Source organism: Pristis pectinata, chromosome 21, assembly GCF_009764475.1.
Source record: "Pristis pectinata isolate sPriPec2 chromosome 21, sPriPec2.1.pri, whole genome shotgun sequence".
Lineage (NCBI taxonomy): Eukaryota > Metazoa > Chordata > Chondrichthyes > Rhinopristiformes > Pristidae > Pristis > Pristis pectinata.
Window position 1 is genome coordinate 32,549,167 of NC_067425.1, and position 12,285 is coordinate 32,561,451.

Genomic DNA, 12,285 nt, shown 5'->3' on the forward strand with positions numbered 1-12,285 from the left:
ATGTAGGCAAAAGGCAGGTAACTATAAGCCAGTTAGCTTAAAGTTTGTAGTCAGGAAAATGCTTGAAGCTATCACTAAGGAAGAAATAGTGAGACATCCGGATAGAAGTGGTTCTATCAAGCAGATGCAGCATGGATTCAGGAAGAGCAGGTCCTGTTTGACAAACTTATTGGAGTTCTTTGAGAACATAATGAGCACAGTGGATGGGGGGAACAGATGGATGTTGTATACTTGGATTTCCAGAAGGCATTCAATAAGGTGCCGCATAAAAGACTTATTCATAAGATAAGGATGCATGGAGTTGGGGGTAATATTAGCATGGATAGAGGATTGGTTAACCAATAGAAGGCAGAGAGTTAGGATAAATGCTTGTTTCCCTAGTTGTCAATCAGTGGTGAGCGGGGTGCCTCAAGAGTCAGTGCTGGGCCTGCAACTGTTCACGATATACATTAACGATTTGGAAGCGGGGACCGAGTGTAGCGTATCTAAGTTTGCTGATGACACTAAATTGAGTGGAAAAACAAATTCTGCAGAGGGTGCGGAGAGTCTGCAGAGGGATATAGATAGGCTAAGTGAGTGGGTAAGGGTCTGGCAGATGGAGTACAATGTTGGTAAATGTGAGGTTATCCACTTTGGAAGGAAAAATAGAAGATCAGATTATTATTTAAATTGTAAAAGATTGCAGGATGCTGTTGTGCAGAGGGACTTGGGAGTGCTTGTGCATGAATCGCAAAAGGTTGGTTTGCAGATGCAAGAGGTTATCAAGAAGGCAAATGGAATGTTGGCCTTCATTGCTAGAGGGATTGAACTTAAGAGCAGGGAGGTTATGCTGCAATGGTACTAGTGAGGCCGCACCTGGAGTACTGCGTGCAGTTCTGGTCTCCTTACTTGAGGAAAGGAATACTGGCTTTGGAGGTGGTACAGAGGAGGTTCACAGGTTGATTCCGGAGATGAGGGGGTTAGCCTATGAGGAGAGATAGAGTCGTCTGGGACTATACTCACTGGAATTCAGATGAATGGGAAGAGATCTTACAGAAACATAAAATTATGAAAGGGATAGATAAGACAGAGACAGGAAGGTTGTTTCCATGGTAGGTGAGATTAGAACTAAGGGACACAGCCTCAAGATTCAGGGGAATAGATTTAAGATGGAGATGAGGAGAAACTGCTTTTCCCAGAGATTAGTGAATCCGTGGAATTCTCTGCCCAGGGAAGCAGTAGAGGCTGCCTCATTAAATATATTTAAGACACAGTTAGATAAATTTTTTCATCATAGGGGAATTAAGGGTTGCAGGGAAAAGGCAGGTTGGTGGATCTGAGTCCACAGCCAGATCAGCCATGATCTTATTGAATGGCGGAGCAGGCTCGACGGGCCAGATGGCCTCCTCCTGCTCCTATTTCTTATGTTCTTGTATTGTTGAACCAGAAACGACATCATCAGCTAATCAAATAACGTCACTTCCTCTCTCCCCACTTCCACTCGCACAAAAAAAAATAAGGAAATGCATCACTTCTCCAACAGGTCTTCAGCCTAGCCAGGATGAATCTTTCGAGGGGAACTTAAATAAAAGACATCTGTATATTGAGTAAAATTCTTGGAAGGAATCCTCAATTTTCTGTCTTCTCACCTCACATCCTTGCCAACAGTCATTGCAGCAATAACTTTCTTTACTGCTTCCTTCCTTTTCTCCTTCTTCTCATTATTTAGCTCAGCCTTCAACTCGAATATCTCTCCTGCAACATTGAAGATGAAAGAAATTAATCAGAACATCTTACATCATAGCTGCAAGAAAAGGTTTTCTTTTCCTTCCTTGGCCTCTTGACCAGTACCAAAAAGCTATCACTTATGTACAAGAGATGACAGACTAATTATAGGGTTTCACAGCCAAGCTCTGTCCCATCCTCAAACTAATCCCAGTATTATAGTGCAGTAGACTTTAGATACTGACCAGAAGCTGGGATCTTGAATGCCAGTCTTTCCTCTCCAAAGGCCAATTGTGTTTTTTTCATAACTTGCAGGATGAGGGCATCACTAGCAGGGCCAGAATTTAATGTCCCTTCTTATTTCCCCTCGAAAAGTGACAGGAGTGTTACATTCTAGAATTGTTTAAAGTCTTCTAGTAAAGGTTCTCCCATTGTGCCGTAGGTAGAGAGTTCATGTTTACCCAGCTATGATGAAGGAACAGTGGTGTTTTCAAGTCATTGTATGATTTTGCAAGGGGGACTTGCAGATGCTGGTGTTTCCATGCTTATGCTGCTTTATCTTTCTTGATGGTAGAGGATAGCGATTTAGGAGGTGCTGCCTAAATACCCTGGACAAGTAACTGCAGCAGATATCGTAGATCTGTAGTGCATCTGTGATGGAGACAGTGAATGTTTTAGGATGATGGATCAGGTACCAATCAAGTGGGCTGCTTTGTCAGTGATGGTGTTGGGCATCTTGAGAGCTGTTGGTGCTTCACTTAACCAGGCAAGTGCACTATAGAGGCAAGTCCATCATGCTCCAGATCCATGTCACATACACAGTGGAAAGCCTTTGGGAAGTGAGGTGATGAAATATGCCACAGAATTCCCAGCGTCTGGCCTGTTCTTGTAGCCGCAGTAGTTACATTCAATGGTAACCCACAGAATTTTGGTGGTGGGGAACGCAGCAATGGTAATGCCATTCAAAATCATTGACAGGTTATGTCCTTTGGAGGACATTCATTCCCTGACACCTGCACTGTGTGAAGCAGAATATTGATTTGTAATTGAGCACTGTCAACTTCCTCAAAGGTCAAACATGACAGCTCAGTACCTGACACCATGAACCATTTCATTTTCCACCAGAAAAGCACTACTGTATCGCTGAAGTATCATCATCACTAAAAACAAGGCCAGAGCACAATGACATTGAGAAAATTGTTTCATAAAGCCCTTAGGATAAAGTGGGGAAAATGGCTTTGAGTCAACCTTGTTTGAATAAAATTTACTGGTATATTTAATCACAGCAAAGCGCAGGGGCTCTGCAAACAGTTTCATTAGCAGTGAACATCTCTGGTTGCCATTCGAATTTTTGTAGCTGGGATTGTGGAAAACAGATGTGATATCTATGCATTAGATGCAAATTCCATTGAACTAATGGTCTAAACCCATGCACGAGATACGGACCTTCAAGGGGCTTTTTCCAAAAGGAACTCACCACTCCATGTCTTTCAATATTCACGATCATAACACTGAAGGTATGAACTAGTCCTTCTGTTATGCTTCTTCAGTGCTCATTTCTCTACACTCACTGCTGAATAGTTTGAAAATCCATTTCTATCGACTCTACAATTCTCATACACCTCACTAATTATCTGATTGACATAGAAGTGAACTGTCCTGACAATCACACTTATAACCTGCACCTCAGAACCCCATGGTGCTGCATCACATAGTGCATACGGCTACTTTACTGCTTAATAACATCATTACCAATGAGCTCTGAAATGTCACCATATTGCATGTGTCATTAATAAGCCAAGGGGGAGCGACATATAGGAAAACTCACCTTTTTTATTTGTCGTGAAATACTTGGAGTCAGTCATGGTGGGTATATTTTAAGCTTCCTGCAAGGAACAAAACAAAACAAAAGATACATTTTAGAACATGTTTCCTTCCCAACATTTTTCTGAAACGAGCGTCATCTACTCTATTGGTAACTGCATCAGTCAGGCAGTTCAAACTCATTTTAATACCACGGAACATTTCTACAATATCAGAAAGTGCTGGAATTTTGTAAATTCCAAATGATTGTAGCTGACTGAACAATGACTGTGGTTGCACAAAGTCCTACAACAATGGCTTTTGCTTTTTAATGCATGAAACCCAGACCTAACTCCCTTACACTTGGTGCTCTGGATCCCATACAAAATGAACAATGGCAGAATCAACCCCAAATCCAAAATATTTATCCCAGCCCAACAGCAGACAACTAAATCCTTTGGAAATAACAGAAAGGCAGTTGGTGGGAATGAGGCATTCTACATTTCATGCTGGTAAAGGAAGCAGATGGGGGAAACCTTTAGTTGTTTTGGAGTTGAGACAAATATTCATCAGTACTACAGGGAGTCATACTCATCTGCTGCTCATGCTATATTTGACTTGGCCTGGGAGCATTTTGACACCAAACAAAGGACACAAGGTTTGGAAAAAATAACCATTCCATCAATCCACACTGAAATTTCATCGTGCTTAAGTTCCCAAAGATATTTTCTTAAGATTCTAAGAAAAACTTCTAAGAACTTATTTTGAAATAACTGCAATGAATCATCAGCTCCTGTTAGTTCTTCAAGCTGAACTGTGAAATTGTGATATTTTTTGCTGTGAGAAACCAATGAACAAAGAACAATCGCATGCACGTGATGGCGCTCGTGGAACCAGGATCACGCTGTTTCATTCCTAAAAATACTCCCCTGAGCAAGGTTTCAAATGTATTGCTGTTTGTGTGTTAGGTAACTTCTTGTCAGTCATTCAGAGATATTGTAAAATTATAATAACTTTCAGCTTACTGTTCTTCACCCACTCTACCTTCTGGAGGTATTTCCTACTCTTCCACTCATTCTCAAAACATCTTCTAAAATCTTATGATCCTTACTGCCTTACCAAGGCAGATGTCCATCCCTCAACTGGGTCTCAGGTACACTTGGCAGATTCTACTGTTTGTTAGAAGAAAGCTAAATTTGTTCACTTTATTCTCATTGCAATGTCATTTATTTTCTTCTTGTATTTGTTTTTGGGATGAGGCTGATTTCAACCAAGAATGCTTTTTTTGCCCGTGCTGACTTGCCCCAGAGAAGAGAATGCTGATCCAACTTCTTAGGCAGCAATGATCATTACCAGGAATGGCGTGCTGAGCCTTGTCTGAGAGCATGAGTCAATCACAGATTGTGCAAATTCAAGTCAGTCAGCCTGGGCAACACAGTGGCATAACAAGCAGAGCCACTGCCTTACAGCACCAGAGACCCAGTTCAACCTGACCGGTCCTGTGTGCAAACCCTGCACAAATTCTCCCTGTGACCATGTGGGTTTCTTCCCACATCCCAAAGGCTTACAGGTTGGTAGGTTAATTGGCCATTATAAATTGCCCTTAGTGTGTAAGTGAGTGGTGGAATCTGGTGGAAGTTGAGGAGAACATGGTGGAGAATAAAATAAAAATGGGGTTAATATAGGATTAGTGTAAATGGGTGGTTGATTGATGATGGGCGTGAACTCCATGGGCCAAAGGGTCTGGTTCCTTGCTGCATGACTCTATGGATACGGGTGAAAGATCCCACGAATGAAGGACATTGGTAAACCAACTAGATTCTAACAAAGCAAAAGCTTTAATGGAAAGTTTTTTTTCCTACATTAGTGAAGATCAAGGCAAACTAGATAGGTGTTTAAAGTTATAAGGGGCAGTGAAGATATTGTTTTCTATATTGAGGGGAGGACAAAGACAGAAATACAATAGAAAGTGGAGCAGTGTTAACGCAAGGATTGCTGAAACCCTTTTTTAAAAGAAGAAAGGATTGAAGCTCCAAAATGCATTAGAGTTGGTGATTGAAAGAGAGGCCATGCCAACATCGACATAAATATTAGAAAGGATCTTGCAACAGGGCAGTCATGTGGCACTGGAATGACTGCTTATGTGGACAATAAACTGAATGTGGGCCACTTATAATTCATCATACCTTTCAATAAGTAGTTGGCAAATTGCATTCCAAAGGCAGAGAGAAGTAATTGCACTGAAAGGACTAAGCAGGGTAAAATGCAACATGCTAGCAACTCAAGTGAAGTTTTCTAAATTCTGAAACCATCTCAATTTCAGAATTTCAACTGCAACCAAGTGCAGAATAAACTTGCATCTCTGATGACAGACTGTAATCTGTGATATAAAATCCAGGTGGCTTGAACAGATCTAGGTAATGGCAAAGAGGGGCTCAGTCCTTTCAAAACTCCTCAAGCTATTCCTGGGCCCATGCAGGGAATCAGAACAAAATGTCACACTGGACACACGAGGGACTGAAGATGGAGGGGAAAAAAAACAAACTGCTGGAGGAACTCAGCAGGTCAAGCAGCATTCTTGGAGATAAAGCGATTTGGGTCGAGACCCTGCATCGGGACACACTGGGTTCCTCCAGCAGTTTGCGTTTTGCTCTAACTGTCACACATGCTCAAGTTAGACTGTGCACGGTCTGAAAGGAAAAGCAAGCATTCACTTATGTAATCAAATTATCATCCTGTACCGGTCCACCTCTTCCAAAACCTCTTGCTTCATGCTTATTCTTTGAACCTGCCTTGTTCTTGCTCTAATGCATCTGCTCTACCTACTACTCTATGACATTAATCTCCCTTCAAATTAGATAAACCCCAATGAGAACACAGTGAATTTTTCATTCTTCAGTTGGTTGGAGATGGTATAACCCACCTACCCAATTGTCACAATACATGTAAATTGTATTGGGTTTACTATTATGATTTCTGATTTTCAGGATATGGAAAAAAAAACTGAATGCTGCATGGATATGATACTCCACATTTTGTTCTGTAGACCTCCTCATCCACCTCTGACCTTAGCTCAGCAGCCTTTATTATTATTACCAGTTCACCATTTACTACTGTTGCATTAGGAAGATCAGACCCTCTGCAGGCACCTCTGGATCAACGCACAATTCAGCATAGTGGAAATTTGTTCTCTTATGAGTCATCCCTGTTCTAATACTGAAATGATCCAGACTGCAGCCTCTTTAAGGAGCAATACCTTCCAGTACTGGAAATACTACCTCCTAGGATCCATTATAGCATGTTCACACTCCACTGCATCTAGAGAGAGGCCAACTTCACCCAGTGACGTACTAGTTCATCAGTGAAGTACAGGTCGTTATACAATCAGCAGCTTTTCTCTTTATTTGTCCAGAGGATATGGCCATTGCCAGCCATGTCAGATCTATTGTCCACCTTCAATTGCCCCTGAACTGAGGAGATAGTTAAGAGTGAACATTGGTGGTTTTGGATTCACAAACTGGACAGATTCAGGTAAGGATTGCAGTTTTCCTTCTACAGAGGACATAATGAAGCAATTGGGGTCTTAACCAAAGTCATTTGATTCTTGATTATCATATTTGAGACAAGCTACTTTACCTAATTCAGATTTACTTAATAATTTGAATTCTTAATTCCCCACCTGCCACACTGGAATTGAACTCGCACCTCTGGGTCAGTAGTCCAGAACTCTGATTGCTAGCCCGGTAATCTAACTACTAAGCGACTCTAGCCCTGGCCTAGGAAGGATCTACACCTTTAGAAAGGAATTAAAATTTAAAACAAGGGGGTGAAAACTGGAAATATTTCCATTTAGCAGCTACTAAAGAGAGGAGGAAGAAACATTTGCGCCTTATGTTAAAGATGTTTTGAGATACGGTAGCCTAGTGATCAAGTTACTGAACCAGCAGCCAGAACACTGGACCATTGAACCAGAAACAAGAGTTCAAATCTCATCTGATGGTTGTGGAATTTAAATTCAAGTAATTGAACAGATCTGGCATTAAAATCTATGGTCAGTAATGGTGACCATGTAACTACACCAATGCACTTCAGAGAAGGAGAGTTGCCATCCTCACTTCACCTGGCCCACACATGGCTTCTGACCCACCAACATGACAATCTCAACAGCCTCCACAATTCAGACTTTTGGATTGGACAACAAATACTAACATTTCCATCCATAGCACACAAAGACTCATTTTAAAAACACTGCTCAATAACCCCAATAGGCCAAACATGCTAGATAACTCACAATCTATTAAAACCAGACTAGAACTGCTTACACAAAGAACACAGTAAAATTTCTGCAAGATCACTTTTTTTTGAAAACAGACATACGCCAATACAATAACTAGAGCTAACAACTTTACTGTCAAGACTTAAACATGCATTGATCCTTTGATAGCCCTTACCAGTGCAAGTGTATCACAGCAAGGGATCAAACAATAATGAAAGAATTAAAATAAGGAAATAAAAAATAATGAGCGCAGGATTTCTCCAAGACTCTTATTTCCTATGCTTTTTTGCATTTGCACAGAAGTACCTTGGGACATTCTCATCGTTCTACAAGCCAACATAAATGTAAACATTATTTAATATATTGGTAACAATAGAATATTACAAAATATCCTGCTCATTTCAATTTACTTTCAGCTGTTCCCACCAACAGCACCAGGTCCAAGACCAACAACTTGCTCTGCAGCTTAAATCACCTCTCTAGGGATGAGCGGAATAGATCACGTGAATACCACTGTAATATCGCATTCACTCATCATTCAGCTTTACTGATGCCACTGTGATTAAACTGGAATAGGGCAAAGCCACTCTTGTACCACAGTGCATTTTAGACGTCCCACAGCTGTTAACGGACACCCTCGTGCTATTGACGAGGCTGCTGAAGATGACAACCCTTGCTGAACACCATTTTCCAAACTCACTGCCCAAGTGACCATTCCAACTTCCTGAACTGATCAAATGTCAATTCGATTGTTAATCTATTAATTTCTTTCTTCCTACCTGCCCGCAAAGGCCGAACAATGTGAATAATCCATACGTGCCTCTTCCAAGATCAATTAACATCACAGGCTTGGAATTCAAATTGTGTTCTTCAGTTCTTACTGCACAAGGCTGTGTTTTTAACCATGAGGGTTTCTTTTTTTTGGTAGAGTACAGTACGGGGCTTTTCACCCACTGATTATTTCACACAGAAATAGTAGTTAATACCTCTAGAATCTATTTAACTATGAAATAATCTTATAGCAATAGTCAGCAAGTGCTCTACCACAACCAAATGCGATAACACCACTGAAAATTGCAAGTCTCGCCCAGCCAGGAAGCAAAGATCAATTCTTACCTTCAGAGTATCCACATCAACTCCGTTTGTTGAGTAAGAGTTTGTGCCCCCTATTTTCCTGTTCACTCACCACACTTCCACATGGGGTACAGCAATTCAAGACCCACACCTCCCAGCAGCAGCTGCAAGAGGCAATCCACCCAGGAAATGCACCAGTGCCACACATGCCCCCGCCAGGACACCGGGCATTTAAAGCCCGAGGGCGAGCTGGACGATTCACGAACCCACCCATCACCCTGCTCTGGTCACAGCCCCTTGCTGCAGCCGGGGATGGGGCAGAGAGTCCTCCCACCGCCAAGAAATGGTGGCAGCGGCACCATTCAGACATCCAGAGACCACACTGGCTGTTGAGGGCCACCCATGGGCGGCTGCTCACCGATACCGTGAGGTGGGGGTGACCGTGGCCCGGGGTGCAGGCCGCACCGACACCGCTGACAAGGAGGAGGATCTGAGGCAGGAGACAACGGGGACCGGCCCGACCGGCCCGAGGCTGAGCGGGGCGGGGCCCGGCAGCAAAGAGCGCGGCGTCCGGGCCCGACCCCGGGCCGAGCAGGCGGGCGAGGTCTGGGAAGCGCGACACCGACCTGCAGGAGCCGGATCCGAGCAGGGCGAAGGACGGCGCCGAAGCCGGGGTGGAGGTGCGTGTGTACCGGGCAAAGCGGTCCCCCGGAGGCCGAGCCGGAAGTGGGCGGTGGGCGGCGGCCGAGTGGGAGGGACCGGGACGCTGGAGCCCAGTCACCGGCCTCCTCCCGTCTCCGGCAGCCTCCCAGCACCATCACCCAGCTCCGCTACCAGCCTCCCACCACCAGCCTCCCAGCTCCAGCAGCCTCCAGTCACCAGCCTCCCGTCTCCAGCAGCCTCCCATCACCAGCCTCCCACCATCACCCATCTCCGCCACCAGCCTCCCACCAGCAGCTTCCCAGCTCCAGCAGCCTCCAGTCACCAGCCTCCCGTCTCCAGCAGCCTCCCAGCTCCGCCAGCAGCCTCCCATCACCAGACTCCCATCACCAGCAGCCTCCCAGCACCATCACCCAGCTCCGCTACCAGCCTCCCACCACCAGCCTCCCAGCTCCAGCAGCCTCCCGTCACCAGACTCCCATCACCAGCCTCCCACCATCACCCAGCTCCGCCACCAGCCTCCCACCAGCAGCTTCCCAGCTCCAGCAGCCTCCAGTCACCAGCCTCCCGTCTCCAGCAGCCTCCCAGCTCCGCCAGCAGCCTCCCGTCACCAGACTCCCATCACCAGCAGCCTCCCAGCACCATCACCCAGCTCCGCTACCAGCCTCCCACCACCAGCCTCCCAGCTCCAGCAGCCTCCCGTCACCAGACTCCCATCACCAGCCTCCCACCATCACCCAGCTCCGCCACCAGCCTCCCACCAGCAGCTTCCCAGCTCCAGCAGCCTCCAGTCACCAGCCTCCCGTCTCCAGCAGCCTCCCAGCTCCGCCAGCAGCCTCCCGTCACCAGACTCCCATCACCAGCAGCCTCCCAGCACCATCACCCAGCTCCGCTACCAGCCTCCCACCACCAGCCTCCCAGCTCCAGCAGCCTCCCGTCACCAGACTCCCATCACCAGCCTCCCACCATCACCCAGCTCCGCCACCAGCCTCCCACCAGCAGCTTCCCAGCTCCAGCAGCCTCCAGTCACCAGCCTCCCGTCTCCAGCAGCCTCCCAGCACCAGCCTCCCAGCTCCGCCAGCAGCCTCCCGTCACCAGACTCCCATCACCAGCAGCCTCCCAGCACCATCACCCAGCTCCGCTACCAGCCTCCAGTCACCAGCCTCCCAGCTCCAGCAGCCTCCAGTCACCAGCCTCCCGTCTCCAGCAGCCTCCCGTCACCAGACTCCCATCACCAGCAGCCTCCCACCATCACCCAGCTCCACCACCAGCCTCCCACCAGCTTCCCAGCTCCAGCAGCCTCCAGTCACCAGCCTCCCGTCTCCAGCAGCCTCCCGTCACCAGACTCCCATCACCAGCAGCCTCCCACCATCACCCAGCTCCGCCACCAGCCTCCCACCACCAGCTTCCCAGCTCCAGCAGCCTCCAGTCACCAGCCTCCCGTCACCAGACTCCCATCACCAGCAGCCTCCCACCATCACCCAGCTACGCCACCGGCCTTCCACCACCAGCCTCACAGCTCCGCCACCAGCCTCCCATCTCCAGCAGCCTCCGGTCACCAGCCTCCCGTCTCCACCAGCCTCCCATCTCCACCAGCCTCCCGTCACCAGACTCCCATCACCAGCAGCCTCCCACCATCACCCAGCTCCGCCACCGGCCTCCCACCACCAGCCTCCCAGCTCCGCCACCAGCCTCCCACCACCAGCCTCCCATCTCCAGCAGCCTCCGGTCACCAGCCTCCCGTCTCCAGCGGCCTCCTGTCACCAGACTCCCATCACCAACAGCCTCCCACCATCACCCAGCTCCGCCGCCGGCCTCCCACCACCAGCCTCCCGTCTCCAGCAGCCTCCCACCACCAGCCTCCCAGCTCCACCAGCAGCCTCCCACCACCAGCCTCCCGTCTCCAGCAGCCTCCCGTCACCAGACTCCCATCACCAGCAGCCTCCCACCATCACCCAGCTCCGCCACCGGCCTCCCACCACCAGCCTCCCGTCACCAGACTCCCATCACCAGCAGCCTCCCACCATCACCCAGCTCCGCCAGCAGCCTTCCACTGCCAGCAGCCTCCCACTGCCAGCAGCCTCCCATCACCAGCTTCCCATCATCAGCCTCTCTTCACCACCCAGCTCCATCACCAGAAGCCATCCTTCACCTCCTTGCAGCTCCAGCAACCCCCACTATACCTCCAGAAGCCCTCCTGCAGCTCCAGCCAGCCTGCATTGCATCACCAGCTACCTTCCTCACCTCCAGCAACCTCCAGTAACTCCCTTGTCCCTCTGGCCAGTCTCCTTGTGCCTCCTGGGCTTCCAACAGCCCTCCGCTTCCAGCTTTTTCTTGCAGCAACATCCCTGCACCTCCAGCAGCCCACCCCGCCTCACACCTCCAGAACCACGACACAAGAGGTTCTGCAGATGCTGGAGACTAGAGCAATACGCACAAAGTTCTGGAGGAACTCAGCAGATCAGGCAGCATCTATGGAGGGAAATAAACAGGACCTGATAATTTCTTCCATAGATGTTGCTTGACCTGCTGAATTCCTCCAGCATATTGTATATATCACACCTCCAGAAGCTTTCTTGCACCATCAGTAGCCCTCCCCCTCCCCCCCCCCCACTGCTTCCAGTAGTCTTCCTGCAGCTCCAGCAATCCTACACCTCCAGCAGGCCTCCATCTCCCAGCAGCTTCTTTGCACCTCTAGCAGCCCTTCACCACCAGCATACTTACAACACCAGTTGCCTTCCTGCACATCCAGCAGCCCTCCTGAACAA

The 12,285-nt window shown here is 47.7% G+C and overlaps 2 protein-coding genes across 4 annotated transcripts in view; one reads left to right on the forward strand and one right to left on the reverse strand.

The window, feature by feature from the left end:
- Window positions 1-9,712, reverse strand: part of ap2b1 (adaptor related protein complex 2 subunit beta 1) — a 209,460-nt gene extending 199,748 nt beyond the window's left edge. Inside the window, exons 1-3 of one of the 3 annotated variants that reach the window (XM_052035359.1) lie at window positions 9,484-9,712; window positions 3,533-3,590; window positions 1,629-1,734 (exon numbers count right to left, since the gene is read on the reverse strand). In XM_052035359.1, coding sequence (XP_051891319.1) covers window positions 1,629-1,734; window positions 3,533-3,569 — 143 coding nt within the window. In that variant the 5' untranslated portion in view covers window positions 3,570-3,590; window positions 9,484-9,712. Of the gene's footprint in view, window positions 1-1,628; window positions 1,735-3,532; window positions 3,591-8,899; window positions 9,349-9,483 lie in introns of those variants that run through there. The other 2 variants (XM_052035361.1, XM_052035360.1) reach the window with 2 other exon arrangements.
- Window positions 9,201-11,780, forward strand: LOC127581509 (uncharacterized). The gene has a single exon (XM_052035968.1). The coding sequence runs from the start codon at window positions 9,201-9,203 to the stop codon at window positions 11,778-11,780; it is 2,580 nt and encodes an 859-aa protein (XP_051891928.1).
- Window positions 11,781-12,285: the final 505 nt, after the last annotated feature.

Coding starts and splice junctions, on each gene's coding strand:
- LOC127581509 (XM_052035968.1), top strand. CDS start 9,201: ATGGTGGCAGCGGCACCATTCAGACATCCAGAGACCACACTGGCTGTT.